The sequence below is a fragment of the Anas platyrhynchos genome, chromosome 14, assembly GCF_047663525.1.
Source record: "Anas platyrhynchos isolate ZD024472 breed Pekin duck chromosome 14, IASCAAS_PekinDuck_T2T, whole genome shotgun sequence".
NCBI lineage: Eukaryota > Metazoa > Chordata > Aves > Anseriformes > Anatidae > Anas > Anas platyrhynchos.
In genome coordinates, this window is record NC_092600.1 from 11,388,971 (window position 1) to 11,404,625 (window position 15,655).

The window sequence follows — 15,655 nt, forward strand, 5'->3', positions numbered from 1 at the left end:
CCCTGCGCCCTTGGCCAGCCCTGTTTTTTGGGGGCCAGGCTGCAGCTCCAGCGCTCAGATGTGACCCCAAATACCTCGGTTGTAGGGCTGCGGTGCTGGGCTGGGTGCTGGGAGGGCTGAAGGACCTGGTGCCACCCTGGCACAGAGCATCACTGGGCGGGTGGGGGCTCTCGGGAGGGCCAGACCCCCGTGCCCAGCTGAGGACAAAGTTTTTGAGAGCACCGTGGGGACCCTCCTGGTGCCACTTGGCCTGGGAACAGCCCAGCTCGGGGAGCACACGGGTGGGGTGTGGGGACCCCCGGGTGGCGTGGAACACGAGTGGGGCAGGGGGGTGTGGGGACACCCCGAGGCAGGGAGCGTCCGTGGTGTGTGGCACCCGTGGGTGTCAGGCACGGGGACAGGGCTGGGAGCGCGTGGGGGCGGGAAGCACAGGGCCACCCCGCGGCAAGGAGCACGCGTGGGCGTGGGGCCACCACGGGGCGGCGCGGGGCCACCGTGGGGCCACCACGGGGCCGCGAGGAGCCGCGGGACAAGCAGGGGGCACCTCGGGGCCGCCCCACGCGGGGGACCCCCGGGTGCGCGCGCACGGCGGGGACACGCGTGGGGCCGGGGGCGGACCGGAGTGGGGACCTGGGGGGGCGCGAGGTGCGCGCGAGGAGGCGCGGCGCGGGCTGCTATTGGCTGCGGCGGGGCTGATGTCACGGCGGGGGCCGCTATAAATTCGGCGGCGCCGGAGGGGCGCGGGGCAGTCGGGCGGGCGCGGCGCGGAGCGGCGGGACGGGAGCAGAGCGCACCGGGGCGCAGCGCGCACAGCACCGCACCGCAGCGCACCCCGGCACCCAGCCCGTCCCGCACCTGCTGTCCCCTATGAGCAGCCCCGCGGCGGCACAGCACTAGGGAAAAGCCCCCGCCGCCTGCCCGGGGAGAGGGGTGGGTCGTTGGGGGGGGGTGTCATGGGGGTGGCGGGCACCGAGCTGCCCGGTGGCAACGGCAGCGCCAACCAGAGCGCCGCAGACCCCACGGTGTCGAGGGACGTGTGGATGGTGGGCATGGGGATCCTCATGTCGCTCATCGTGCTGGCCATCGTCTTCGGTAACGTGCTGGTGATCACGGCCATCGCCCGGTTTCAGCGCCTGCAGACTGTCACCAACTACTTCATCACCTCGCTGGCCTGCGCTGACCTGGTGATGGGGCTGGCCGTGGTGCCCTTCGGCGCCAGCCACATCATCATGGAGATGTGGAAGTTTGGGAACTTCTGGTGTGAGTTCTGGACATCCCTGGACGTGCTCTGTGTCACAGCCAGCATCGAGACCCTCTGCGTCATTGCTGTGGACCGGTACTTCGCCATCACCTCCCCGTTCAAGTATCAGAGCCTGCTGACCAAGAGCAAGGCGCGCGTGGTCATCCTGGTGGTGTGGGTGGTGTCAGCCCTCACCTCCTTCCTGCCCATCCAGATGCACTGGTACCGGGCAGACCGTGTCGAGGCCATCCTCTGCTATGAGAAGGACACGTGCTGTGACTTCTTCACCAACCAAGCCTACGCTATTGCTTCCTCCATCATCTCCTTCTACCTGCCACTCGTGGTCATGGTATTTGTGTACGCCAGGGTCTTCCAGGTGGCCAAGAAGCAGCTGCAGAAAATAGACAAGAGTGAGGGGAGGTTTCACACCCAGAACAAGGAGCAGGACCAGAACGGGCGAGCTGGGCACCGCCGTTCCTCCAAGTTCTTCCTGAAGGAGCACAAAGCCCTGAAGACCCTGGGCATCATCATGGGCACCTTCACGCTGTGCTGGCTGCCCTTCTTCATCGTCAACATCGTGCATGTCATCCAGGACGACATCATACCCAAGTACGTGTACATCCTCTTGAACTGGCTGGGCTACGTCAACTCTGCCTTCAACCCTTTGATCTACTGCCGCAGCCCGGACTTCAGGTATGCCTTCCAGGAGCTCCTGTGCCTCCGCAGGTCTGCCCTGAAGATGTATGCCAACGGCTACTCAAACAGCAACGGCAGGAGCGACTACAACGAGGAGGACAACGGCTACCCCCTGGCACCGGATAAAACCTGCGAGCTGCTCTGCGAAGAGGGCTCCTTCCCTAACCCCGAGGGCTTTTTGCACTGCAAAGGTACTGTGCCTAGCGGGTAGCTTTGAGACGCGATGGTTTCTGGTGTGGCACCCTGGTTATAAAGATGAGCCTTTCCCTCTGTAAGGAAAAACAAAACCCCCAAGAATAATATCGATCCTCATCTAAAGCACCCCTAAAACCCAGAGGCTGCAAGAAAACTAAAACTCAGCAAACCTTCTGCAGGCAGGTGGGAGGCTGCCCCGGGGAGGCTCAGGCAGGCTGGCTGCTCGCAGAGGAAACCTATTTAGGTCCCTTGAGCCGGGGGGAGCGGAGGGGACTGTGTGGTATTTTAAGGCTGTGCAGAAAGCTCGTCCCAGGAGGAACTGAACTTCCTGACAGTGTCTGATGTTGAACTACCTCATGGCCAGAGTGTGAGCGGCTGGGTGGCTGCTGGAGGAGCCCTGTGCTCCCAGTGCTGCCCAGCCCAGCAGAGAGGGCACCCTGTGCCTAATTCCCCACGGAAAGGGGTACTTAGGACCAGGGCTGTGTGTAACCTGGTCAGCTGTGTCTGACCCGCAGCTACTGCTGTCCGTGGGACAGTTTAAACAACTCCCAGAAACAACGAATGCATCTTCTGCCAAGTGCTGTAGGAGTTTCTGCTGAAATAACGATAGAAATAAACGGACTCTTTGCCCAGAAAGTGGGACTGTGACTGTGGGGCTCAAGAATGTGGTACTGGGAAGCTGGGTGAGATGCTGTCACTGTCACAGACCGACCTTTTGTAGACTCCAGCCAAAGCTTTTAACTGCCCAGTTTGTTTAGCTTCAGGTCTCAAATGATAGAGAGTCCGAGGAGGTGGGCAGGGAGGAGGGCTTCCTTACTTTGTCGCAGAGGGCTGACAGACTGGAAGCACAGCTCTGGCCGCGGGATGGCTTTAGGTTTGTTTGTTTGTTAAGGGTTTTTTTCCCCTTGCAGCAGGCTTTGCATTTTGTTCCCGGGTTGCAAAACTTGGCGGCGGGTGCACGGAGCTGTCAGGGGCACGCAGACAGGAGCGGGCAGGTGCAGGCTGTGGGATGGGACAGGGCAGGGGCTGTGCTGGGCTGTGCTGCTGAGGGCTTCTTAGACAGCCCCGGACTGGAGGAGAGCAGCAACAGGGCTGGGAAAATGGGGCTCCCCCCTTGCCTTCACTCTCAGCTGCTGTTTGAAAGGGGAGACCCGAGGAGGAAGTGAAAGTGTGGTGTCTTCCAAAAAAAAAAACTTGGGGGAGATGGAGGAGAAATAAATTGGTACGCTGTGGTATCCTGTGGGAGGGATGCTTGGGCACTGCATGCGGGGGGCTCTTCTCCTCCCCACGCAGTTCCAGGCACCTGCTCTGACCTCCGGGGGTTTTGGTTGAGCTGCTGCGGAGGGGGCAGTGCTGCAAGGAAGCAGCTTGCGCTGTCCTGGGTTGGCCAGGGAGTGGGATTTCTGCCTGCCCACCTTTGCAGTCCCTCTGTGACCACGGCTCCCTTTGCAGCCCTGGGAAGGACTTGCCCCGAGCACTGGCACCCAAACAGGCAGCCCCAGGGAGCACTGGAGGGGGAATCACCCCTGTAGGGACAGTGTGGGGCAGGAGAGGTGCTGCAAGGTGCAGGGCAGCAGCAGGCTCATCCGTGAGCTCTCGGCACTCCTCGTGGTAAAGCCCCACCTGGCTTTTGTGGGGAAGGAGTACGGGAACTCCCGGTGCTCCCTTCTATCTTTCCCAAAGCGGTCCTGATCCTGCTTGGAAAGGGTGCTGGGAAGGGCGAAGAGCTGTAACAGCCCAATCCTTTTCTGGTGCTGTGATGGGTGCTGGCTCAGCTCCGTTGCAGCCCTTCCAGCTCTCAGTACACAGAGGCAGGGCATGTGCCCAAGAGCGCTCATCCCTCCGGCCTCTCGCTGCCAGCACTGATGCCGTGCCTGCCCGTGCCCTCCTTGGTGGGGCCGTCAGCAATGCCCCAGCACACCCCAACTCCCTTGCATTCAGCTTTTAAACCAGGTTCAGCTTTGAAATCACACCGTGAGCCACCTGAGCAAACGAGGGGCGTGATGGCACGGTACGGTGTGTGACTGCTGGGAGGAGGAGGCCCCCGGTCTGCAAAAACATTTGCTCCTCAGATACACATTAACAGGACACATAACGGGCTGTGCGGGGTTGGGTGCTTCTGGTTTCCTACTGTACCAGGGCTGAAAGGAAGGGCCCTGTGCTGCGGGGTCAGTGTAGGTGCCCCGCGTGGGTTTAGAGGCACACTCAGTTCAGTGCAGCTCATGATTGTCATGTAGCGCTCTGGGGGAAGTGAAAATTAACCTCTTGATTGTCACGATCGATTTCCCCCGTCGTTAATCTGGGGGAATGCAGGCTGTAGCAGGAGCGCAGCGGGAGGAGGTCCCGTGCCAAGGCAGGGCCGGGAGAAATCTGGTGCCCACGTCTCAGTGGCTCTGCGTATTTTTACCATTATTAATTACTGTTTGCATTTCAATAGCATGTGTTGTGGACCAGGATTTTATTGTCCAAATAATTACTCTACTTGCCTGGCTGGTTATATTCACAGATCAGACGGTGCTGTACGTGGCCAGAGCTGAGAGACGAGCGATGGTTAGCTGCAGAACCTGGGCAGTGCCCAGCGCACAGAGGTGGAAGGGACAGGGGACGTCTGTCTGTTGATCTCTGTATTGCAGTGCTTAGTTGCAGTGTTAGGAAACCTCAGGCTTGCAGCACAATCTGAGTGTTAAAGAACTGATTTCGTTCCTCTAAGGCAACACTAGGGAAATGGGTACAATACAAACTGCTCAGTTCTGGAGGCAGCGGGAACCAAAAGAGAAATAATTGAGGACAAAATATTGTGGCACGAGCAAAGCCAAACATGACAAACCTTTCCTGTTCCAGGGTTGCAAAGATAAGCTGTATAAAGGAATCCTTTTGCCTATTAAAATATTTTGTAATAAAAAGAATTTTATAGATGTATGCTAGGCATTCAAAAATAGAACATTTAAGTCTGGACACTGACCGCTTACAGTGATTTTAGGGTACTTGGGATTTACACTAGCAGAGGGTTGATTCAGGTTAACTACATCTGGTAAAACACAGCAGTGACTTCATTAGAGGACAGTCACTGTGCTGAAATACCCGATTCTAACTGCAAACTGACCAGGCTGCCTTCGGTGCTGCTGGCTTGTACCTTACAAATGGTGCAGGACACGGGCAGGCTCCACAGACTGGAGCTTTGCTCTGCGGTACGTTCACCCTTTCAGCCGCAGTCAGACAGGTTGTTACTGCTTTTAACGTCTTGCTCAAGATGAGTGTCACAAATGCAGCTTTTGTGTTGAAAATCCTGTCCTTGCAGAGGGTGGCCCTGCTCTGGCAGCTGCAGCTTCCACATCAGGAGTTGTCTTGGCCTCATCCAGCACAGCGGGCAGTGTCGTGAGTTCTGTCAGTCCTTTGCCTCTTGGGAGCATTGCTGGAGACCTTTTGCTTTCAGGGAAGCCTGAGTCCTGAAGTACAACCTGCTGCTCACTGGGGAGCTGTGAGAGTGCAAGGGGAGCAGGCTGGGCACAGATCTCTGCCTGGTGGGGTCTGCAAATCTGTGGGGTGCCGGGGGGCTCGTGGAGCCTGTGGAGTCAGGTCCAGACCGTGTGGGCTTCTCCTCTGGTTGAGGACAGCGTGGGAGCCCTGCCTGAGGGCACTGCCCAGGCGCTGGGTACGGCAGGGAGGGAGGGAAGAGACTTAAGTTACCAAATCCTCCCAAATGTTTGAAAATAGGCCAGGGCTTAGTAGTGCAGAAAGGAGAGCCCCGCTCCTGCGGAGTGGGTGTGCGAGCAGGCACACGCCGTGCTCTTCAGCCCTGCCACGTCACGGCCACTGTGCTTTTCAAAGGGCTTATTTATGTATTTATTTACTATAAGGGACATGTTTTTGCTGTAGGGGGGAGGACATTGACAGGGCTGGCTAGGAGTAAACAGCAGGCTGCAGTCTCGCTCCCAGCATCTCTTGCCCTTCTGATATTACAATGCTCAGCTGCCAGGAGCCCAAATCACCCGCACTGGCTCAGGGAAAGGCTTCCCTCCCCTCCCTTTGCCAGTCCCCTGCCTCTGCGTGTTTGTGTTAACTGGTATGATGAATCCATTTCCCAAGGAGATGAGTTTATGAGCATGTTCATTCCTCTGGCAGGGGGGAGGACGTCCTGCCTTCCACGTTCCCTTCTCTGCTCTCTGTCAGCGAATACAAAGTGCCACCCCTTCAAAAGCAGCAGGGAGGCAAAGGTTTCCTCAGCAGCCTGGCTGTGTCCCAGGACAGAGAGGGTGGGAAGGGGAAGCAGGGGGGCTGCCCCTTCCCCAGCCATTTGTAGGAGCATCCAGCCCTGGGGAAGCACTTTGTACTTCATCTGACCCATGTCTGTTGCGAACTTGTCCGAGCTGTGTGCCTGCGCTTGGTGTTTGCAGTGTGCATAGTATCCAAGGGCGGTGCTTCAGGTTTAGATCAGCAAGGGCTGTTTTGAAAAACCGCCCTGGCCTTGGATGTTGTGCTCGGCAGAGAGGTGGTGTGACCCCTGGCTCTCCCAAGACCAGTGTTTTGCAAGGATTAAGGTTCCTTTCATCACTGTTTTTGCACTTGTGCTTGGCTTCCCAGGACCAGGAATAGGACTGCAGCCACTGTTGGGCATCTCCCTGTCAACAAAGTCTTTTTCAGTGTGAGAGCTTGGCTCTTTCTGAGAGCTGAGCACATCTTCCCCCGGTTAGCCTTTTATTGGAGCTGCTTGAAAGTGAGCATTAGCCCTAACCTTTCTTTTTTGGAGGCAAAGAGAACATTTTGCAGTGAACACACATCCCCGTTTGGCAGCTGGGGTAGCTGCACCCTCCTATCACTGACATTCCTCCCCTGTCACCAGCTGCAGGGGCACCCAAGCTAACCTGTAGGTACTTTTCATGATATTACAGAGCAGGGCAGTGAATGTTTTGCCCATTTCTGCCTCTTGAGAGATGCTCTACAGCTGTTCCTTGGGGTCTGAGCTGCAGCTGGTGGTTCAGGCAGACCCTGGGGCACACAACTGCTGCCCCGTGCACCCTCAGCTGCAGTGCTGAGGCTGTTTGCCTGCCACAGAACAAAGTACAGCCAGCTCGGCTGGGGTCATGGTAACACAGCCCAGGTCTAGACAGAGCTGTGCACGCTGGAAACAAGTTTACACAGAGCTTGGGAGGCGGTTATCTCTCCTGGTAAGTGTCATGGGATCTATTTGTAAGAGCTGGACACAACCCTGATCCCCCTGGATTTAGCAGTGGGTATCTGCTGGGATTGCTGTCTGTAAGGGTGCTGAATCAAGCCTGGTATTTCAGGGGGCATCAAGCCCTTACAAATGTCATTGATCATGATAAAAGTGGATTTGCTGCTTCTCCATGCATGCAATTTCAGTTTTTCTCCTGTTTTCTTGCTCTCCCGATGGCAGGAGCATACAACTGAACTTCAGTGCAATATTGCCAGTGAGAGTGGATTGGGAAATATTTACTTGTTTACTGTCCTTGGTAAGGTCACTTTTGCACAAGCGCATATATATTTTGATATACATATGTATATGTGTGTATATATCTATTATCTATATACAGTGAGATATAGATCTGTATATAAACAAGGAAATGTTAAAGGTGTTTTGTGCTGGCTAGATACATAGGTGAGGACATGGATGTTCAGAAGTTTGAGTATTTATTGCAGGTTCTCTTGATTGACAATGTGTTTAAATAAAGAGTATTTATGGTATGCTTGTAGTCAAGTGTCCTTGCTTAAAGCTGTTCTGGCCGTATCTACCACATACTCTCCAAGACTCTTCCAGTGAATCTTCAGGGCTTCTGTGAAACACAAAACAAAGCCGAGCTGCCTGGTGCGGGCTGGGAGGCACACAGAGCCTCAAGTGGCAGAGAATTTCATTCGTTTGTGCACTGCTGTGAGCTCTCCTTACCTGGAAACACTGAGAAAGCTGGGGGTGCTCAGCATCGCCCTGTGAAAAGGCTTCTCTGGCTTCCATCTCCTCTGCCAGGGCTCGTAGGTAAAGTGTTTTTTGAAAATCCACCTGCTCTGCTGCCTGTTTGGACTTCAAACAGCCGCAGTCATGTGGTGGCAGAGTGGGGCTGCTGAAGAAGCAGGGTCGAAGACAGCTGGGCTTTTAATCCTTTGTTGCTGGTCTCTGGTGCCAGCCTTCCCCAGCGCTGGGAGGAGCACATGGATGTCCAGCACTGAGCCCAGGGATGGGAAATGTGAAATATGGGCAGTGCATACAGGGATTGACCGTAAAACTCCCTCTGAGCTGCCTGGGTGAGGTCTCACTGTGCCCACGATGGGAGCTGCGCACCTCCTGGGGTTTCTTTGTCCTGGCTCAGCAAACCTCCCTGCAGCATCTCCAGCTGTGCTGGTTTGGAGCTTGAGGTGAAGCAGCAATGATGCTGTGACCTGCAGAAGCAGGGGGACGGTAGCACAGTGTGGTGGCTCTCTCCTGCCTGTCTCAGGTTGCTTTATCTACTAATTAGGATCAGAAAATCCTTCTGGAGAGGTCTTTGGGAAAACATCCTAGCCCCAGCCTGTTCCTCTGGTACCTGCTGCCCAGCCCTGTCGTGCTGCTGCTCTCACTGCCTCAGGTGGGGTGAAGAAAGCATGCTTTATGTTAAGCAAGATCCCAGCCCCCGTGTCGCAATGACAAGTATTTGCGTTCTTTATGCCACTTAAGACCATGATGAAAGCGTTGGCAGCAAAGGCCAGTGCAAGCCCTGCACGTTTCAAGGCTTCTCCTTTCCAGAAACAAGAACAGGAGTCGTAGTGCAGCTTGGACAGGGAGGGATTGCACCAGGCACTTCCAAAGCACGGCAGGTGCCCAAATTATAATTGTTTATGGTTTTGTAACTTTGTGCTTTCAAGGGATAGAGAGCTCCAGCTAGGACCAGGAGCCACTGCCAACTGCAGGGCTTTGGAAGAGGGACCCAGCCCTTCAGTATCTCGGTGTGAGCCTGAGCTGCCATGCACCCTTTTAAAACAGGACGTTCAGAGTGGAGAACGTTTCTCACCACGTCCCACCTTGGGCTTGGTCCTAAGAGGTGCTTAGAGCCCAGTGCCCACTTCCCAGCACTGTTGGTACCTCAACCCCTCCTGGCTCTGGTCCCCAGCTGTGCCAAACGAGTGCCATCAGGAAACCACGGCAGCTGCCGCCAGAGCTACCTGCAGCCTCGCAGACATGACTTCATTGCAGGCGTGGGCAACAGCAGCCTCGGCAAGATCTCTCAGCAGCCCCGCAGGCAGCCTGTGCGCAGCCCCCGCTTGCGCCCCCGCCTCGGCAGCAGGGGGGAGCTCGGGCTCCTCCGCTGGGCTCCGCAACATCAACCCCGTCCTGAGAAACGCATAAACAGCAAACGGGGCCTCTGGGAAAACCCTGCCAAGTCCTTTCTCCTTCATATAAATATTTTTTCCTCTTAAGTGTATGCGAGTGTGAAATATCCCTCCTTAATCTTTTCTCTTTCTGGCGGAAAGAAATGTTCATCCCTGGGCAGGGACAGCCCGCAGTTTGATATTTCGTGTTTTGTAACCGTTAGACCAAGCAAAATCCATGCTGCCAACAGCGTTTCTTATCGCCCCCAAATCCCTATTGCTCATCCTGCCTCTGAAGCCTGCTGGCACAGGAGCAAATGGTGCCAGCCCCGCTGGGTGCGCAGCAGGACCGGGATGTGACACTGCTCGGTGTCACCTGGGTGGGGGTCCTGAGGTGTGGACAGCAGTGGGTCAGTGATGGCAGCACCCTGAAAGCAAACTGCTCAGAGAGAGATACTCCTCGCTTTCGGATAGAAGCTGGGTGAGAAAGGAAATATTTGTGTATGCAGCAGAGATGGGGGCACCCAACACATCTGTGCAGAGGGGGATGGAGGAGCTGTGTAGAAATCTATTCCCTGGGAAATGTGTCACTGCTGTTCAGATGTTTTCTCACTTTCCATTCGTTGTATCTGGCTGTCCTGCTCAGGTGCGCCTGGGCATGGGCTGTCACCACTCCCCTCCAGCCCAGGACCTCGCTCGAGGTCAGTGTCTCACCCAGATGAGGGCATTGCTGCCAGCCACTGGGCTGCGGCAGGATGCATGCCAGCACTGCGGGCAGCCCTGCACCAGAGTGATGCTGAGATAAATCCCTATCAGTCTCGGCTGTAGGCTGTGGTGACATGTCCCCGTAACCCAGATCCTACAGTGATATCATGCCTCCACGCGAGTCTGGGCTCTACTTTGTAGAGACAAGTCGGGCTCAACAGCTGGAGCGCAGAGCTGCTGAGCAGGAAGGGCTGGACAAACTGCTTTGTAGCTAAAGATGAGAAAGAGCAATAGCTCCCTCATTCTGGGATGCGAAAAACCCTGGTAGCACCCCAGCAGTTCAATACGGAGAGGTGTTGATGTGGGCTGGTTGTAGGATGCTCTCCCCAGGGATTTGCAGTGCTGAGTCCTTCTTCCCCGGTGCCTTTCCAGGTGCCTTGCGTGGCTCTATGTAAACCAGCCTGATTTGAGCAGGACCTCTTTGTAGCCAGCTTGCTATCCATGAAAGACAACTGTGCTGTAAGCCATCAGGTCACAGATTTTCCAAGCAGACGTGTAATGCTCTGTGCCCTTGTTGAGCTGGACTGTGTTACCAGAATCAGTGCAACCGGTCGTGAGAGGGATTCGGTCGATGCTCTGCATGGTCTGGAGGGCATGTTCATAGAGATATTTGCAGTGGAAGGGGAAGGGGGATGCTGTCACAGATGGGCTGGAGGGGTCGGTGTGATGCAGCAGGACTGGTTTTCTAGCACAGACGTCAGAGCAGTGTCTTACATTGCATCACAGCCTGGTTTGGGTTGCAGCGAGCGCCGGTAGGGACCTGCATTTCTCTGTGACGTGCTGTGGCTCAGCTCTCCCCTCCCCTCATCTTCTCCTCGCAGGCACAGGCTGTCCTCTTCTTCGCTGCTTCTGGAAAGTGGAGTCACTTGTGAGCTAGCCAGGCTTTTGCACAACGGAGCTGTTAGCAACCTCCCTGCCCGGGGAGCAGTGTCACAGGGGGGAGCAGTGAGGGCAAGTCCCACCCAGACCTGGAGGTCCTGCTGTGTCCTGCTGAGTAACGAATCCAGAGACAAGGCTGCAAGTGCACGCTGAAACAGATGGGGCGGAGGGGAAGGCACTGAGCTGGGGCACAATGCACAGCTGCTGGAGTTAATTCATATCCCTTCAGCACAGCAGCTGAGACAAAGCAGAGCTGCAGGGAGGAGAAGCGCGGCAAGAAAAAGAGAGAGCAGAACCCCTGAAAGATATTTTGTGACTCACGGAGAGAAGTTCCTTGTAACTGCATGGTATGATTTGTTCAGCCCGCTTAGAGCCTGGCTGTGCAGTTAGTTCCCCATCTCTTCTGGGCTTCCTGCTGCAGAGGAAGACCCTTGTTAGAAGGGGACCCTTGCAGGACCTATTTGTAGCATGGAAACCCTTGCAGGAGAGCCACACAGCCCTGAATGCACATCTCCCCATCCCGGTGATGTGTAGGCTGGTCCTCCTGCTGTCCCAGTGAAGCGTGGGGCTCCTATAAAGTGCTGCTGAGAGGCACAAGCTCACGTGCATCCCCATCCAGTTTGCAGTGTTCCCCCTGAACCCCAGGGACCAGAGGGGTGCAGGCATTGCATCTACTCGGGTTTGGTCTCAGGACAGGCTCCTTTCAAGCTCCTGTGCCGGAGACAAGCTACTGTTGGATTCCAGAGGGCTAAAGCCAGGTGGCAAAGCTTTGGGGATTTTCCTGTGTGATTTGATGTGCAAACACAAAGGCTTGTATCAAAATCAGAGTGATTTTTGGAGACATTTTCTGCCTAAAGGTTCCCTTTACACTGCAAGTCTCCGGAGATGAAAAATAATGATAAATCTGTTTGGAAAAGCCAAGCTTTTAGCATAGATTTGGACAACTGCAGCTTACTGAGGGCCTGTGTCTGTAAGGAAGCTTTCGTCTCCCAACAGATTCATAAATACAATATAGACTACTGAAGAAAACTGGAGGGAAACAGAAGGACATTTAGGAAAATGGCTGAAGGGACAGATGGAGGCAACCAAAGAACAAAGGCAAAATGAAATATTGCCCAAAGAGAGCATAAAATGGTGACAAAGAAACAAACAGAGATGAGAAATGGGCCCTAGGGGAGAAAATGACTCAAACACCAGCAGGAAACTTGGGGTGGAAAGCAAGAGGCTGAGTCCCCTGTGGAAAAGGAGGGAGAAGCTGGAAAGGGATTGCAGAAGGAGAAGAGACAGGGCTGGAAAATGCCATGAGAGCAGGATCTGCATTTCACTGTAGGCAGCCTGACTGGTGCCTCTTCCCTCCTGCGTTAGTGTTTCATTCTCATCTTTTTTCTGCTGGTGCTAGCCGGAGCTGGCAGGAGGAGGAAGGAGGAGGCAGGCAGGAGGCAGGGAGAGGGGATGGCTTCTGGGTGGAAGAGAAATGCTGGGGAACCGTGGCTGAGAGGGGATGAAAACCATTCACCCCCTCCTCTCCTCCATCCTGCACTGCCTCTGTCTTCTGGGACCAGCACCGGAGCTCGCACGGAGCTGTCAGTGGGAGCCAGGAGCCGGCAGCTGCTGGTCCACACTGCAGGGGGAAATATTGGCATAGATGCCGTGTTTTGCCGACACGATGCTTACGTGGGAGCCTGCATGGCTGATGGGCCAGAATACATTACCTGTGCTGTGCTAGCAATGAGTAAAACCAAGAGTAAAATCTCTGAACGTTGAAATGCTCTTTGCTGCTGGTGAAATGCTCTCCTAACTTTCCCGATGTGTCAGGGAGGCTTTTCTTGGATCCGAGCAAGTGCTCAGACAGTGTGAAGGAGACAGACCCAGGTACAGCCACGCAGCCAGGGCACAGAACCATCTCCTGCAGCCTGCTGCAGCTCTCAGCCCAAAGGAAGGGTGGCCGAGGGAAGAAGGGTTTCACAACTACGGGTGTCCCAGCAACTAGGAGTGTCCCAGCACACTTCTGCTGGAGTCATGTGAAAAATGTGTCCTGCACAGCAGTTTTTTTTTAAGAAAGTGACCCTGTGGAAGGGGTGGGTCGAATCCTACAACCACAGGTCAAACGGCCAAGGAAGGAGTCCCTGCTGAAAGCATTTTTTTGGGGGGGAACAGCCTCAGTTGGGGACAGCACTGTTTTGGTTTAAAATGGGGGTAGACAAATGCTTGTGTAGTACCTGCTTGTGCACTGGCTGGCATTAGCTGGGGTTTTTAACTTCTGATGTTCGTGAGTGCTGAAAGAATTAGAAGGTGCCTTTAAAAAAGCATTTTTAATGTATTTTGTATTAGCAGCCCCCACCTGCTGATAGAGATGCCCAGAAAAAAAACAGTGATGGCCAGCAGATGAGGGCAACCTGTTATCCATTTCCAAAAATAAGTTGTCTGCCCTAATACACCATCTGTGTGTCCTTTATTTTCCACCCCTCTCCTTCTGGAGCTTGGGCCCTTGAGCCCTGCAACCTGGTTGTTTCCTAAAGCATCTTTTTCCTCCTCTCGTGTCTTCTAGAAGACACAAGGACAAGGCCGTGCCTTTGGAAAGCCCCCTCCTAATCCTTGGCGCAAGGCAGGAGTATTTAAAGCAACGCATTTCTGACTTCCTCTCAGTAACCAGGTTCCTTCCCGCATTGCTGAAGCTTTGTGTGGAGCAGTGATTTCCTCTAACGTGAGCTTGCTTCCTCCTCGGAGCTGCTCCGCCGCCTGCCAAGGCGCGATTAGGGAGGGCGTGGAGCAGGCGGACCTGCTGTTCTGCAAGCCTGCCAGCCTCTGCAGCCAGCGTGCCTGCCAGGTACGGAGACAAATGGGGACAGTCATCTCCTGCCTGGCCCGGCGATGGCCCTGGTGATAAGCGGGAGGTACAGCTGCGAGGTGCAGGTGGGGACAGCCGGGATTTCCCTGCAGGAGAGCCGCAGGAAGGGGACAGGCAGCAGGGTGGGAGCAGGGATGCTGCTTGGGCTCTAGCACCAGCATCGCTCCCCGAAGTTTTGCTGCTCGTTGGTTGCATTTTATGTGTCGGCTGGGGGTGTTGCCGTGAAACAAGATGTGCCAGCCGGCAGCTGTAGCTAGGAAAGGACAGGTCACCATAGCTCATCTCTCCTGGTGTGCCCACACTGCTCCCTTGCACTGCTCCAGCCACACTATTTGTGGTAACATGGGTTCATACTGCGTGGCTAGCGTCAGCCCCAGCTTGCTGAGACGGTTTTGCTGTTAGCAGCTCAGGAGGATGTACAGAGGGCCCTGCAGCTGCCCCATGCCTGAAGGGACTTTGGGCCTCATGCAGGGAGTCCAACAGGACCGGGACCTGGGCATGACCCTGGCCATATGAGGTGTGTAAACCTATCTGCATCTGGACTGGAGATGTCCTGATGTGCAAGGTGCTCTTGGAGTAACATTGAGGTGCTCTCAGCCTTCCGTGTCCCTCACCATCCCTGAAAAGCATTTTGTTACATGATATTCTGTTGTGGTGTTACGGAAACAGAGGCGAGTCAGTAGCACCAAAATATTCATAATTCCTCTAGACCTCAACCCTCTCTAAAGCACAAAGGCTTTTATGTGAGGTTCTTGTTGAGTTACAGGAAGAAATACAGCACAAAAATATCAGCATGTTCCGTGGTGACAAACATCTGCGATACAGGCACCAGATTAGAAGCTGAGAGCGCCGCGGGCTGCGCTCCGGTGCCGTGACTCACTGCACATCGCGGTGCCGCGCGTGATGCGAGATGGAGCCTGCTGGGCGCGCAGAGCCACGGAGGGCAGTGCCTCTGCAAGCGGTGTCAGGGAGTTTGGAGAGGGGAGATGCTTCACAGCTGCCAGGTATTGTCATCTCTTGGCTGCCGCGGCAGGAATCTCAACCTCAGCCCGATCCGGTTTCATTTAATGATTAAACCGTTTGTGACTTTGCCAGAGCTTACCTAGAGTGCTGCGAGGTTGTCTGCGAGACGAGAGCCGTTACGGCATTACGCCTCACCACAAGCAGGCTGAGAGACGGGGGCGAGATCCCCAGTGGATAAGATAAACCCTTTGCACCAAGAAGGAAACTTCCGAGTTGCAGTAGAAAGTCATTAACTGTTAGATTTTGCAGAGAGTTTTGAGCGATTCCGCTTAATCTAAAAGCAACATCAGCGTCCTGCAAAAGCATTTCAATTTAATTAACCCCAAACGGTGGCTACATTTTTCTCCCCTCATTTCCTTTCTTCAGCTGCCTAAGAAAAAAAGCTGTGTTTGCAGAGAGTTTGCTTTCTTCCTTCCCCGCTGCTTCTTGCATGATTCATCCAGGGATGCCACGTTCCTCCGTGGGTGATACAAGAAGCCAGCGCATCACAGCCATCAGTGCAAATAGGGCCAAAGGAGTCGGCGGATGCTAATGGGTACCTCTCTGTACTCCCGCTAATTATAGCATCAGCAAAGCCAGGTCCAAGCTATGGCTTTGCCTGAGGAAACCCCTGGTGATTTTAGCCAGAAGTTCCAATTACTGCTTGTTACAAGCAGATGACTAACAGAAACTAGACCTATTAGCTCATCTGGTGCATTTCTGGAGGATTCCTC

At 54.8% G+C, this 15,655-nt stretch overlaps 1 protein-coding gene across 2 annotated transcripts in view; it reads left to right on the forward strand.

The window, feature by feature from the left end:
• Positions 1-734: 734 nt before the first annotated feature.
• The window catches only part of LOC101800857 (beta-2 adrenergic receptor), a 31,686-nt gene continuing 16,765 nt past the window's right edge, over positions 735-15,655 (forward strand). The window contains exon 1 of one of the 2 annotated variants that reach the window (XR_005269342.2): positions 735-7,296. Coding sequence is in view for 1 of the 2 variants with exons in the window: in XM_005010002.6 (XP_005010059.3) it covers positions 954-2,127 (1,174 nt within the window). In the remaining variant the exon portion in view is untranslated. The remainder of the gene's footprint in view (positions 7,297-15,655) is intronic. The other variant, XM_005010002.6, reaches the window with a different exon arrangement.